Raw genomic sequence first — 15,291 nt, 5'->3', positions numbered from 1 at the left:
TAGCTTTTATATTTATATATATGCTGTGATGCAAACTATGTAATTATATTAAGACCCAGCATTTTAAAAACAGCGTAAAAGAGCAAAACAAAACATGGCACCAAGAAGGCTTTTCCTCCACAAAGAACTGTGGACACTTGTTTGTCACCATGATAAATAATACACAATTAAACACACATAAATTGCATAATTATGCTTTTTAGTGAAAAATCCAGCAGTTACTATGGATACTTTAAAAGGTACTATCCACATTAAAAAGTCAGTTACACAGCAAACCTTTTCACTCATATGAGGACATTGTGACCACCTGCTTCCCCCTCTTCAAGGGTCCATGAATACCATAGTTAGTGGAGCAACCATTTTTATGGCTGTAGGACATACAGTGCACAGAATATGCTTCAGCTAAAATGAGAAGGTAAATACCACAAAAAAATCAAAAGATTTTCACTAGGGTACAATTATTATTTTTTAATATTATTAAAAATTTACACAGGAATAGAGACCCAAATTCTCTCTCATCAATTAGGAAAACAATGCAACATCTTAATGAAATTTAGAGACTGCAACATACTCTGTAAAAGCAATATACTAACAAGCCTGAAATAAAGTAAACTGGAACAGCAAGTGAAGCAATTTTATTCAAACTAAAATTCTTACTTTTATCCTTACTGGACTATTGTTCTTTGGCTTCCCATATAACCAAAGGAGGGAATAAAGTAGAAATACGGTAAACACTGATACCAAAAATTACACTAGTCCAAATTACTTCATATTAAAAGCAGTATTTCAGTAATCACTCATTAATAAAAAAATACATTTCTTGCAGTATTGCACTACTGATTACTAGTGCTCATGTAATAATGAAACCGTAACATCCCTGTTCTACTTTCTGTAAAAAAACAGGGATGGTGCAATACTTCATGCATACTATAAATATCAGGAATAAGCAGTATATTTGACTATTTGCAGCCACAAGGGATATTCTCCGTATCTTCACATAACTAGATTTTGGTACCGTAACTGTATGAAGAAATAAAGAAAAAACTGGGTAAGATCTAATCCCTACCAAAAAAGGCCATATTCACCATCAGTACACATCAGCACTTTAGTTCTAGTTACTGCTTAGTTCTACATTTAATAAAACTCTCACCTCGGTCGTAGATAGCCAATTATAATTTTGGTTAATATATATACAAATTAGAACTCCAACAGATGGATAAAATCCCTCTCCTTTTCTTCTAATGAAGCCATAAAATAAAGGAGTCAAAAGTTTCAGAGCACATATATTTTCAGCAACATAATCATTACAGATATGGATTTTCCAAACCCAAAAAAAAACAAATTACTCAGCATCAAAATCATATACATGGGTTTGGCCTAATTTAATATATTAAGCCTGGAAACTAGATTCTAAGGAAAAAAATCCTCACCCCAGTTAGTCAATGGCTAGCTCACTCAGGTGAGAGGGTCAAATCCTCATCTTCTAATTGACTAAATGTGGGTTGCTCCACCAGCCTACTGCATTTTCATCCCTAATTTTAACATTTCCTGGATAGGATCTGATATTTAATTATCTATGGAACTTGTGACAAGTCTACCTTACTGAAACACAGATGGAATTCAAAGTGAGAACACAGAATTCAAATTATTTCCTGCTCACTAAAACTGCTATAAACCTACGCTACTTCTGCTGCAAATAGTTTTGGTCAAAGGCAGATACCACTCTCCAAGTCTTACAGAAATGTTTTGCTTATGCTTTGCAAATAGGATGTTTAAAAAATGAAATTTTAGTTCAGTAAGTTAGAGTTGCAGCCGCATCTCCAACCTCAGTTACTCAGCTACTCATTTTGAAAAGTCCTCTGGATGTAACATATCCTCTTCTTTACATCAGATTCTTAACTCACTCATTTCACATTGCTTATGCAGTTCCGCAATTTCTCTTTTGATTGGTTACTTTGTAAAAATCGCAAGATTACACACTAATTGATGATGATAATTAAGGTTTGCTCAATTCCACAGTAAATTTAAATCTGAGTTTATCCTAAGATATCTGAAAGTGAATGCAAAATCAGAGTTCGTAATTTTCAGACTGATTCCATGAGCTTGTCAATAACTTGAGACAGCTGCATAGTTATTTTAGTGTCACCTTTCTACGAAGCAATCTCTTTATATAAAGCAATCTGTTCATTACTATTAAAACTTACAAGATACTATATTCCCTCAATACTCTATGATACTATTGAAAAGAGTTAAATTTTATAATAGATTTATCAGGGCAGCATTACAAAAACAGTAAGATGGAAACCAAAGGGTAAAACAAGAATTTGACTACATGATTCTTATTTCACTTACAACTTAAAAGTTTCATATTCCAGATTAAAATACAGTAACTAGTTACCATTTAAGAAAATAAGACTAGTTCTAATTAAAACAAATTGCTAAAGTATTTACATTATTATAAGCCATAGAGCTTATACTCAACATTTCTAGGTGAAAACTGCATCCATTTTGTCCATGCTGTAAGTTTCAAAAGTTTGTGAGATTTTCTGAATGTTTTTGCAGTACATAAACCTTCAAAGAAAAAAGTTAACAGGGCAAATACACAATACACTAACAAACAATATTAAACTAACTGCAAAGAGTGTGTGAGATGCTATTTTGCAGACAATGTTGCTTTTGCATTGTTTTCTGTATTTATTCAACAGTGCAAGGTGTAAATTTGTCATAAAAACTACATGCTACATGAGATGTACAATTTGGGGACATCTGACAGAAGCATGATAAATATTTTAAGATATCAGATATAAATGCAATACTAATATAGCACACTGGTAAAATACACACTTAGGTAAAATAAACTTTCTAGACATGCAAACCACCTTGGGCTTCATTACAGTTGAACATGTCTAGTTGTCTTTTAACCATGTGTTGGCTATTTTGACTTCCATCTGACATTAGTATATATGTTTATTGGTCTAAGTTAGTCAGCTAAACACACAACAATCAACAACACGAAAAAATACCTCACTTACTCTATTTGCGCACCATGAGCCACAAGGGCACTTATGGAATCCATACTACCAGACCGTGCTGCTTTATGAATAGGAGTTTCACCAACATAGTCCTGTAAAGACAAACTACATTTTGTCAAGCATAATCTTTCAAAAAATCAAAACCTTATTTTTACAATACTCACTTTAATTAAGAAAGCAGATATAGAAAAGCAACATTTATTAGCAAGCAAATGCATCAGGTACTTTATTATTATTTTAAAGGTTGCAGTATGGTGTCATGTACATTAGATATTTAGCAAGAAATAATGCTAAGATCATCTAACTCACAAGATAAGCCTTATCCAGTAACTAGGCAATCAGCAGAGTCATAATTCAGCAAAAGGTGTTAAAAACCCCCACAACATATACCACTGTAACAAATTATTCGAACACCTTTATTGCCCAGCCCTTGTGTTTCCCAGTATGTAGGGTTGAGGAAACCACCTTGAATTCAGAAGAATCACGGCCAAGTTTATGGGTCTATACTGCTTTCAGATCTCACTGACACATGCAGTACCGTACTGCACCATAAATACTCACCAGGTGAGGAGTACACATCTAACTCTACTGTAATAGAAATAAGCCCAGAGTTTACAGGCCAGGCCAGATGTCTCCTGAGACATACACATTGACTCATGTCCTATATACTTTTCTGACTATCTGTATTCATTTATACTCCATTATTGTTACCTGGCAAATACAATCACTTCATCTGTTCATATTATGTGCAAATATACTGGAAGTAGTGTATTATTACTTTTCAGGCAAGTCCTCTCTACAAGCTATCTTCACAGGTAACTGGGAGAATCTACGGCAATTTTATCAACAAACCGGAAAGCAGCAGGACAGTTCCATGCATCACCATCTACAGCCTGCAGACAAAATTCAGTACTTGCAATTAATCACAGAATCACAGAATAGTTAGGGTTGGAAAGGACCTTAAGATCATCAGATTCCAACCCCCCTGCAATGAGCAGTGACACCTCACACTAAACCATGCCACCCAAGGCTCTGCCCAGCTTGGCCTTGAACACTGACTGCCAGGGATGGAGCATTCACAACTTCCCTGGGCAACACATTCCATGCCTCACCACCCTCACAGTAAAGAACCTTCCCCTTATATCCAACCTAAACTTCCCCTGTTTAAGTTTTAACCCATTACCCCTTGTCCTGTCACTACAGTCCCTAATGAAGAGTCCCTCCCCAGCATCCTTATAAGCCCCCTTCAGATACTGGAAGGCTGCTATGAGGTCATCAGCTATTAAGAATCTGTAATCAAATACAGCTTTGAAGTAGCAAGTAAATGTTTCACTTACTGATTTGTTAGGTAATTATCACAGTCCTCAACACTTCCAGTAGATAGCAAGGTGGTTTTTTTTTCCCCTTCCTTCCTCATCCTCTTTCTCTGATTTTTGACAGACTTCACTCGTCTGCTCCACTAATATTAAACATGTTACAAGTGTCACATGCCTTGTTCTTGCTTCCCTGTTCCTTTTATTAAAATATCGACACTAGTTATTGAAGTAACACAACACCTTTACTGACTCACCAGTCTTCATACACAACAGTGCTCACCATCTAACACTACAGTACTGGTTACACTTCAGCTCAATTTGAGATGTGAACATATTTAAAATATGATCATACTAGCATTTTGATATAGAAGGTAACAAGTGTTTTAAAACTGTCTGCCAAGCTTCTGAGAAATTACATCTTTTAGACCATGCAAATATAACTTGAAAATGAATTTTGGATTACGTGTTATATACTCTCCATTTTCTATGTGCCAATTTTATTTCATGGCAAAATATTTTTGTAACAAGTTACAAATTCACTGATGGTGAAGCCAATATAACAGTGCTTAAGACATATATTAAGCCAAAAAGTGAACCACCTAGCACCCCCAGAAAGGAACAGCAGTGGTACCAGACAAAAATTTACCTGCTTATAAACTAAGGAAAATTGCTGAGGCTGACAAAGAAGTCTGGAGACAAGAGCAGAAAACTCCGTGGAGTCCTTAGTGATTAGAAAAGAGCCATAGAGCCCACCTCCCAAAATGGCTTTCTGTAGCTGATGAATAGAAGACTTGATTTCCAATGACATTTATGTAATTTTTCCTACTTGTAACTTCTTCTGAAGTTACAGGGGAAGACAGAGACGTTTAACAGAGGACATAATTAACTATCACATATAAAATTAATTTGGCGCCAATTTATCCAGGGAAATTTTCTTCAAATTTTCCCATAATGGAAGTTGTCTTCGATTCATCATTTTGCTATGGTTCCACACCTTTTGTTAAGAGGTAAAAGCATAGAAAAGAAGTGATTTGCCTCTCTCATTCAGCATTAGTATTTACAACCCCAACCTTAATTTAAGAGGTAATCAATCATTCAATAGAATGCTCAGGGAAATAGGGAAAGTTAGCCCAACTAGCCATGCATATGACAAAGATGACAGAAATTTCTACTAGCCCCACAAACCTAGCATGTTGCCTACAAGAAGATCTAGAGCTGAATTACGAAGCATTGCTGTGAGGAAACACTAGAAGGGTGAGAAAAGACCCTTGCATTACAAGAACACATTAAGCCTGTAACAGCTAACAATCCTGTCACTAACAACCAGAAATAGTATGTCAGAAGAGAACATGTCTTCAGAAAGGCTTCTTTCAGTCACTGGCCCAGAAAAGCAAGTGTTTCTCCTCTAAAGCTAAGGAATTGAAAAAACACTTTGAGAATGTCAAACATTCAAATTCAGATTTTTATGGCTTTGGTTTTAATCACAGCACCTAAATTTCAGTCATCAGCTAATCTTCTCTTGAAGATCTCCTGTAGGACCCAATCTATCTGCACTGAAATAGTTTATGAAATAGTCTCCTAGCTCTATAAAGACATCCTCTTTGAGCTATGAGCTAGACTGAAAAATTTTCCCACTGAAAAGTGGCTTTACTTATTTTTCAATACATTCAAAATTATGCATACAGGGAAAAATAAAGTACTCTATGAGCCTCAGAACAATTCTGGTTTGATTCAACAACTGAAATTGATGGCACCAAACAAAAAAAGCAATTTAACAGAGGCTTTTCCAAGAAGCTTCTGAGAGCTGTTTAGGGTCTAGATTGTTAGCGCATTTTCAGGCATAAGACACCTCTTCCCTATCCCTTCTTTGGCTATGTGGAAAACAAAAAGTCACTTTGAGGGGCTCTACAAATTCCTAATTATCCTTTACATATCTCATAATTCTTGTAATTGTCCACACTTCCATATGTGGTTCAGTTTGATATAATCCCTTCTGTAGTAACATTCCAGGAAGGGAAACATCAATAACTTGTACTGGCCTTTCATACCTACAGCAGAACTTTTCAAGATCCCATTCACCCTTCTGATTTAACACTGCACCAATATCCCAAACTTGTCTCTTAATCCGAAAGTCACATTGTAAATAAATGAGCAGAAAGGCCAATTAAGTTTTATTAGTTTATCATTCAAGGTAACACAAGTTTGCTTCTGTGCAGACTAAGCATTTTGTGCATGGTGCTTCTGAAGATACGACAAGAAGAGTCATGAGGCATTACAGGCATATTTATTTTTTTAAACTCCCTACCACCGCCAAACACCTTCCTCCTTGCAATCAGAGGAGCGTAACTATCCTTTTGCAAAGACAAAGGCAGTCTTCTCTCACTTCGGGTCATGACTAGATTACCTTTCACTGTTATTTCATTCTACTGAGCTACCTTCCTTATTCTGTTTTCGTTTCTGTGCCTGAAGAGTCTTTTTGCTTTTTTTGATAAATCAGTAACTCTATGTGACTGATTAATCACCTCACATTTCCTCACTATGCTGCTTAACTTCAAAAGGCATTTCCTCTACTGATCCAAGTGTTTTTCCTCGAACTGTCTTCTTGTTCCCAGACCTCTTTTAGATATGGCTGTATCTCAGTTCAATAAAGCAATTTTTTTATTCCATTTTCCCCTTTCTGTATTTTTGGGATCCACATCTCTGCTGACATTAGGATCTTCCAGTTGAACTTGGTACATATTTTTCATTTTGTCTTTAAAATTCCAAATCACTAGATACAATGCAGTTGATTTCACTGATATCTTTACATCCTTTTCATATATATGTTACTTACCCGTAAATGTTTCTTTTTAAAACAAAAAGCCCCATGCACACCTACACTAAAACCTTTCAAACATGTGCACTGGTTTTTGGCTGGGACAGTTAATTTTCTTCATAGTAGCTGGCATGGTGCCATGTTTTGGGATTCATAACCAAAATAATGCTGATAACACATCAATGTTCTAGCTAGGAGTGTGCTGGGAGGTGACACAGCTGCCATCTCCTGACCCAAACTGACTAGAAGAATATCCCATACAGTATGTCACAATGCTCACCAAGAACAGTTGGGGCATCTTTCCAGGACCATCATTGCTCAGGGACTGACCACGCATCAGTCAGCTAGTGATGAGCAATTGTGGGATTGTTTGGTTATGGTGCAGGGGCTTTAGTGTTTTGGTTTGTTTGTTGTGTTTATTTTTTATAACAACTTCATTTTCTTGGTTTTGTTTCCTTTTTTACCTATTAACATGTCTTCATCTCAACCCAGGGTTTTTCTCACTTCTCCCTTCTGATTCTCCCCCTCAACCCACTGGGGGGAGGTGAAATGAGCCAGGGGCTGTGTGGTGCTTAGGTGCCTACTCCTGTTAAACCACAACGCTATGCAAGCACTTCAAAACACTTCTAGCACAGATATCTACGACACAGCAGCACTATTTTAACTGACAAGAAATACGAATTAATTCTTTTCCTTATCTCAATCAACTGAAATTAAAGTTCTATCACCAGATCACATTTCCAAAAACTGTTCAGATTTATTATAGCCCAGCACCCACCCTTTCTGAAGCCAAGAAATAGATGTTGTTGAATACAGAGTATTTTTCCTTATTCTTCACTATAAATGAATGCTTTGAATTCATCACACTTTCTCCTTCTGAATTTTGAGTACAGATGAGAACTGATGGAATATTTTTATCTGGATTTAGTCCAAACTGTTTTTAAAATATAGAACCATAACATACCAAAGAACGAGTGTCTTCTTCCTCCTCACCAAGGATACCAGTATGTTTACGTCTCTTGTTAGCATAGGTAATCTAACCCTCCTAAATCTATCTGCCATCATCGGCATATGATGGTAACTGGCTGGATGAAAAGTATATTAGCACCACTTGTAAGGATGCAGTATTTCTTATCCCGTCTTTAAGCCAAGCCACAGGAAATAAGGGGGGAAGGGGCAAATCAACACATGTACAATCAACATGTAATCGAAATGTTTTAATAGGCTGAGGCTAGAGGGAAAATATATTTAAATGAAGTAACAGGCTTTTTTAACCGAAAGTACTCTTATTTGCTGTCAATATGCACAACAGCACAAAATCAATCTGTGACAAGGATAAAACATCAAAAAAAAAAATCTCATGGAAAGTAAAAGTAGCAGTATAATTGCTTTGCACTGTTACAGTGAACTAGAGCAGGTAGATAGCCAAATGCAGGTCTTAAGTCAAAAGCTATTAGCAGGCACTGCCCACTGAATTAAAAAAAAATATATATATATAATAGTAGGACTTTCTTTTTTTTTTTACACTGCTATGTAGAACAGGCAGATCACTGCTTGTCACTCCAGCTTTCTCCTTTGCATGTTTATAGTGATCCTGGAGGTGAGAGAACCGCCCAACTGGTCATAAAAAGAGACAGAGGGGTTATAGCCAGCACATAAAGTAATGTAAGAGGGCTGGACATCACAGATATAATTACAGAACTTATTTGGGAAGAAAGGTACAGGTGGGACAAGGAGCTTTCAGCCTAAATCCTTCATGGCTACTGCCCGAGAAATGTCCCAGGCAGCTTTGACCCGCACTGAGATATGCATTTTCATGTTTTCCTAAACTTCAGGGCAGGCAGCATGTACTACAATACAGTACCTCAGGGCACATATGAGAAAGCGTGCATGCAAATTCTACTGAGTACCGGAGGTTTACATAAAGACTGAGAGACTTGAGTGGATTCCTTTTCAGAAGCTATCCTTCTTTTTTCCCAGAGGTGATGGGTTAGTCTGTAGCCAATGAACAGGAGTCAGTGTGGAAGGAAAGTTTTACTACTTTAATTATCAAGTATTCCCAGATTTCTCAGCATGTGTTTTGTATCCAGTGTCCATGGAACACTTGTCCTCACACAAGCATTAGCCAGTGACTATGTCTGTCTGAAGTACAGCATCAGTCAGCGAGCTGGAAGGAACAAACAAAATACACATCAGGAAATAGTGCTCTGGAAGCTCAAAAGTGTGGGTGGAAGCCCTAGATTATCACCTGACAGTACTTGGAAGTTAAATAAGGAACCAAGATCATTTATTAAGGACTTCAAATGAGACAAGGATAGAAGAATTTGACTGCAATTCAATAAACAGCTGGAAGGAACCAGGGAAAGCAAAGCATGCACTATGCTTCACATAGCCATGTAAGAAATACTCCAGATGTATCTAAGTTTGCCTAGCTTTCAGGACTCATTCGTGGGAAACCAGTATGACTGACCAGTTGCATCCTAACTAAGAACTTAACAAAATTTTTTGTTTCTACTACTATTTTAATTAACCAGAGCTATCTTCAAACTAAATCTAGAATACCTCTTGTTCTATGTTTAAGATTTTGTGCAGGCAAAATAAGCTATTATACTCAAGTGAAACTTGAGCCTACTATTAACAACGTACAACGCTTCCCCAGAGTCAGCTTGCAGTACTATCTATAGTAGCATCCTTTGCCTGTCAATACCTAAATCTGCCCTTAGAAGTCTATAGGATGCCATCAACACTATCTTTTGAAAATTTGAGAACCTCAGTACTCTTCCTCCTGTGGAGGACCACAGACCTATTAATTAGATTTGGTCTGGTGACAGGCCACCAATTTATAGATTCCTGAGTCACTGACTAGTCTTGGTGGCTTCTTTTAGCTGGAATCAGTCTCCTGCCTATTTTTAATTGCATATTATACTGCCTTCTCCTTTCCTTTACAGTCACGTGCATGGCGCCCTCAGCCCATGGACAGATCTCTCTGCACTCTTCTCTTCTTTGGGGGCTAGTTGCTACTTTCTTCTTTGCTATAACCTCACTCACTAGATATGATTCTTTTCCCTCAACATGTTCCAGGACAGCCAGCTTGTTCTTCAACTCCATTTCAACCTCACTGGTCAGTTCTTCTCTTTATCCTCATAGTTGGAAACTTTCATTCTTCTCATTCATTCATTTTCATTCATTCTTCTCTTCTCATTTAGCAGATATTTGTATACCTTTATTCTGTGCATGCCACGTTTCCTCTCTAATCACCATTTCTTTACATTCTTACCTGGTCTCCAGATGCATTTATAGTTCTTCTATTTTCTCTTCTGAAGATTCTACCACTATGCAGCAATAACTTATTGCATAAGTTACTTTTGTCAGGTATCAAGGAGAAGATGCGATCTATAGCCTCTGCATCCAGCCACTTCATTGTTTCTACAATTCTCCTGGTGTCTCACAGCTGTTCTCAATGCACCAGCCTTCTTTTCTGAAAACTCAACACAAACTTCCCCATTTCTTATTTTTGCATAGCTTAAAAAAACAAAAAGAACCAAACTCTAGAAATGCAAATGTTCAAGTCCTTCAGCAGACTTAGCTTAACTCTACTGCATATAAAACACAGTCTGGCCATTAGATATTAAAAAAAGTATGATGCGAGATTTAACAGACCAGGCATTTTACAGATGCTGTGCTATACTACAGCTTTCAGTAAATGCATATGCTGTAGTATTAATTACTCTCATAGAATACTATAAATAATTTTGCATACTGTTAAAAAGGCACACATTATGCATGCCCAGCATACATAGATTTATTCAGTGCTGCAAAAATTATCTCCAAAAGCATAATAGCTTCACACACTTGATTCTGTTACTGCACTAGAGTACAGTTCTTTACAGGAATTTTGCTATATTAATACACTGTCCTCCACAAAATACATCATTATGCATGCTTAACTATAAAAGTAATAGAATAGGGAAAAAAAAATCCCCAATTCATTCTTTGTTAGTAAAGTACGTGTTTCTGATCTACCTGCAGGAAGCTACTAGACAAGCTTTGGAAAGAATCTAAAAAGGAAAACAGTTTGAAACCAGATGCACCTTAAAATAAACTATAGCATATCTTACTAGTTAGATGTATGACTATCATGAAGCCCCACAAAGGTCTCATGGCTCTGTAGGTAATGGTGAATTTTTCAACTCTTAGCATATTTAATAATATGCTCCTCACTAGACATTTTTTCTTTCCCTTAAAGAGGCATTATCAGAGTATCTACTAATGCTGCCAACACCAGAGCAGCATACCATTTTGTTCAAGCAGCAGCATGATTTCAACTCCTAAACCAAATGTTCTCCAAACCTTCAGTGGCTTAAAGGACATTCATTAGTCCTATCTCTACTGAAATTATAAAGGTCTGTAAATGATAATTAAGTCATTTGACTTCAGCTGATATTAAAAATAACATCTATATGTGAATGTAACGATCATGCATATGGGAAAAAGGGACTGAGACACTCCTTCCAAAAGTTTATGCACACATGAAGTAAACGTGAATCCATACCTGTTTGTTTATGTTGGCCCCCACTTGAATCAACCAATTCAGACACTGTGGATGTCCTCCAAAAGCAGCAATGTGGGCTGGTGTTTGAGCAAAACGTGTTGTACTGGCATTTACAGAAGCTCCAGCTCTTACTAACTGCATTAGGCACTCCAGCTTTAAAGACACGAGGAATAAAACCAAAAATGTTACAGATGTGCTATGACAATTAGCATGTGATAAATAAATATGTAAACCCTAGAGAAGATAAGCAGACTACTGAGACTACAGCAATGCAAAACAAGAGAATATGAGCATTAGAATTTTCCCCTTCCTCCTTTTTACTCCTCCCTACTTTGGCCATAGGCCATACAAAAGATGCATGTAATTTTCACTATCAAAACTGAATACAACATTAATTTTCAGGATGGGGGGAAAGAGGGCATAAATACCTCAGATCTGACTACAGAGCTATTTGGTTCACTACTGTTAAGGGAGGCAGGAAAAAAAAAAAATAACCAACCAAAGCACAAAAACAAACTCAAGAAATTTGATCCAGCAAAGCTGCAGACACCGTGCTAAACAGACATTATTAGATAATGTTTGACAAAACCAGTGTTGTTAAGAGAGACAAAGATGTACTCTCAGGAGAGTTTAGAGGAAGGTAAATCAGAAAAACACAAAGAAATATTTTGTATTTCTTTAATGTTTCCCTAAAGTGGCAGAAGCAGATTACTAAAAAAAACCTGAAACTGTTAACATTATAATAACTAGTATGACAACACTATAAAAGGACTAAATTCTTCCCATCGATTTCCTGTTATTATGGCTGAATTGCTGTTATAAATAAATAAACCAATAGGCTGCATGTCTGTGGCAATATCTGAAAAAGAAAAAACTTTAAAAAGCTGCACTATTTTATCAGACTGTATTCTTTCATTTTCTTGTCACACTAACCAGAAGTGTCAGATATACAGCTTCTATTTTTAGATGTTCATAACACCACATCTGTAGAAGCTAAGCAAACCACAGCCACGATGACCTCAAAAAAAACCACAAAAAAACAAGACACCACAGGCACGTACACAAAAAAAGGCTCCTTTCCTGTCACACAGTAACATTGTCTTTCTGTTGATAGGAAAAGGAATGCACTATGCTAAAATAAACAGTTTAGTCTAGGCTTCCATTTATTGTGGTTAGATAACAAACACCACTACACACACGCGACAGCAAAACAAAAAAACCTTTACACCAACTTGGGGCACTGGTTCACATAAAAATCTAAGGGTCAGCCTCTCACAGATAATGAAAATGTTTGTTAGCCACACCACAGTCTGTTCATACAGAAGGAAGAAAAAAAAAAGGCACCAGAATCATCTGGCAAGCTGACGGTTTGGTTCAGAGACAAATATAAACATCAAGATTCCAACGTTCTCTACTGCTGTATGTCAGTCTCTTTTAAACCTGTAAATTCCTGATCTTCATGAATTGCATATACAAAACTACCAACCACTGTAGTGAAATATTCTGTATTTTGCAAACATATTGGGAACTTCAACTGCTTTCTCCCCCCATATATGTCAAACACAGATAAACCCTTCTGGACTGCAATGGACTAGACACAGATGTACCACTAACACCGTAATTACATTAAGTAAAGGTGTAAGGGTGAGGGTAACTGAAATATTGCAGTATTGATGAATCTAGTTCCATAAACCTCAGCATTACCAATGACAAAGTACCTTCTCAAAAGCAAACAAGCACTTATACTGAAAAAAAAATATTTTTTTTTACATCAAAACTTGTGTAAGCAGATTTGTAATTCTAATGATAGACTACCCAAAATTTTGTGTTTGCTAATCTTAGACTTTCCTCAGTGTTCACATGCTAGCACCCCTAACATGGCTGCTAACCCTTCATAATTGTAACACTGTAATTACTAATAAGCAATGTGATGGAAAATAACCCCAGCTACACCAAGAGGTTCCTCTAGTGTAACTGCAAACAAAAATAAATTTCAGTCAGTTTTAAAACAATGGACTTCTAACAGAATTAGTCTGAAAACACTTTCAGACAAGCATTACAACTTCAGCAAATATTACTATTATTTCCTGCACAGAAACCAGGCTGAAAGAATTTCCATAATCAGACAGGCATTACAGCCCATCAATTGAGAGGGGAAACACACTGGAATCGGTTCACCAGTGGCATCTTGTAACAAAAATACTCAAATCCACTTTGTAACATGTTTACACATCATGATTATCTACTCAACTTCATGTTTAAACTATTTTCTCTTGTGTGCTTTATTTATTTTTTCATTATCTCTTACAGGGTTTTAACAGAATATAATGTTTCATCCCATTAAAAGCTTAAGTATGGGTCTTCTGTATCACAGCTGTCATAAAAACCTGCTTCTTCCAACATTATGGAACAAGGTAAATTGCTGCAGATGGGAAAAGTCAACATAAAAAACCAACACTGCACAGGATTGATTATGCTTGAGATCATGACACAGAAGTCTGCTTTCATTAGCCTTTTAGCAGATGTTTTCCAGCATTTTGTTATACCTTAAGCAGAGGTTAAACTTTCTTAATGAAGAAAGACAGGCCTCCACACAGGCCGCAATGCTGGCAAAACACCAAGGAAGAGACGAGCGCTTTTATCTGTATTACTTTTGTTCCAAAGGAAACAGAATGTACTTACTCCTATTTTGTTTCCTACAATGTAAACAGTCAAATGGCAAAAATAAAGGCAGGAGAAAAGTACGAGCAAATGAATGTGTATTTTAATTTTCTCAGACAGCATCTAAGTGGTTACAATGAGGTTAAATTAATACAAGACACAGTGAATTAACAGCAACCTTGCTTTTTATACAAGCCCTTCATTTCCTATATCTCTGGCAGATTTTTAGATTGCTAACAATTTTACATTCTGACCCATGTTCTCAGAAATTTACAGGATGCCAGGGTAATTTAGGGCACTGTATAATTAACTCTAATTGGAATATGGTAACTCTAATGAGAATTAATTGACATCTCAAGATATGAGCACTTCTCTGCAGTCAGAGAATGTCCTGAAAATGCAAACACTGCCACAGATACTCAACACATGTTAATATGGATTTGCTACTTATGTCTAAAAGGAAGTCCACGCTGTCATTAAAACTCCAGATAAACATCCAGAAATAACTGGCTGTAGTATCTATTACGTTTAATTGACTCTGCTGGTATTTTATTTATTAGTTGCAAGCTATAAAACTATGTTCAGTAGCCGGTATGGAACATTCCCAAAACCAATGTTTTAAAACTAATACTCTGGGAAACAGAACTCTCCAATTAAAGTTTTGATGAACCTCAACTGGGGGAGGGGGCGGGAAGAGGTGAAAAGGAACAAAAGATGTCTTATGCAAACGTCCACTAAGCGCAGCTATTGTTTCAGTGCTGGCAACCCTAAACTGGTGAAAGGCAAAAAGTACAGCTGTGCCACAAAAAGGCAGTCGATTCTGGGGTCCAATTACACTGCTGGAACTCATTCAATTGTATAGTCTCTGGCTCAGATGAATGAGCACTACCTAACAAGACTATAAAACCTGCAGAT

At 36.7% G+C, this 15,291-nt stretch overlaps 1 protein-coding gene across 2 annotated transcripts in view; it reads right to left on the bottom strand.

The window, feature by feature from the left end:
* ANKRD10 (ankyrin repeat domain 10) overlaps positions 1 to 15,291 on the bottom strand; it is a 38,013-nt gene that overhangs the window by 20,584 nt on the left and 2,138 nt on the right. Inside the window, exons 1-3 of one of the 2 annotated variants that reach the window (XM_061472755.1) lie at positions 11,716 to 11,855; positions 10,441 to 10,685; positions 3,033 to 3,124 (exon numbers count right to left, since the gene is read on the bottom strand). In XM_061472755.1, coding sequence (XP_061328739.1) covers positions 3,033 to 3,124; positions 10,441 to 10,584 — 236 coding nt within the window. In that variant the 5' untranslated portion in view covers positions 10,585 to 10,685; positions 11,716 to 11,855. Of the gene's footprint in view, positions 1 to 3,032; positions 3,125 to 10,440; positions 10,686 to 11,715; positions 11,869 to 15,291 lie in introns of those variants that run through there. The other variant, XM_061472754.1, reaches the window with a different exon arrangement.

The sequence above is a fragment of the Pezoporus flaviventris genome, unplaced genomic scaffold (genome assembly GCF_033815535.1).
Source record: "Pezoporus flaviventris isolate CSIRO_AGI_PZ_B2104156 unplaced genomic scaffold, CSIRO_AGI_Pfla_v1 ptg000072l, whole genome shotgun sequence".
In the NCBI taxonomy this organism is placed as follows: domain Eukaryota; kingdom Metazoa; phylum Chordata; class Aves; order Psittaciformes; family Psittacidae; genus Pezoporus; species Pezoporus flaviventris.
The sequence above is the reverse complement of the archived record's forward strand: the minus strand, read 5'-3'. Positions and strand labels throughout refer to the sequence as shown.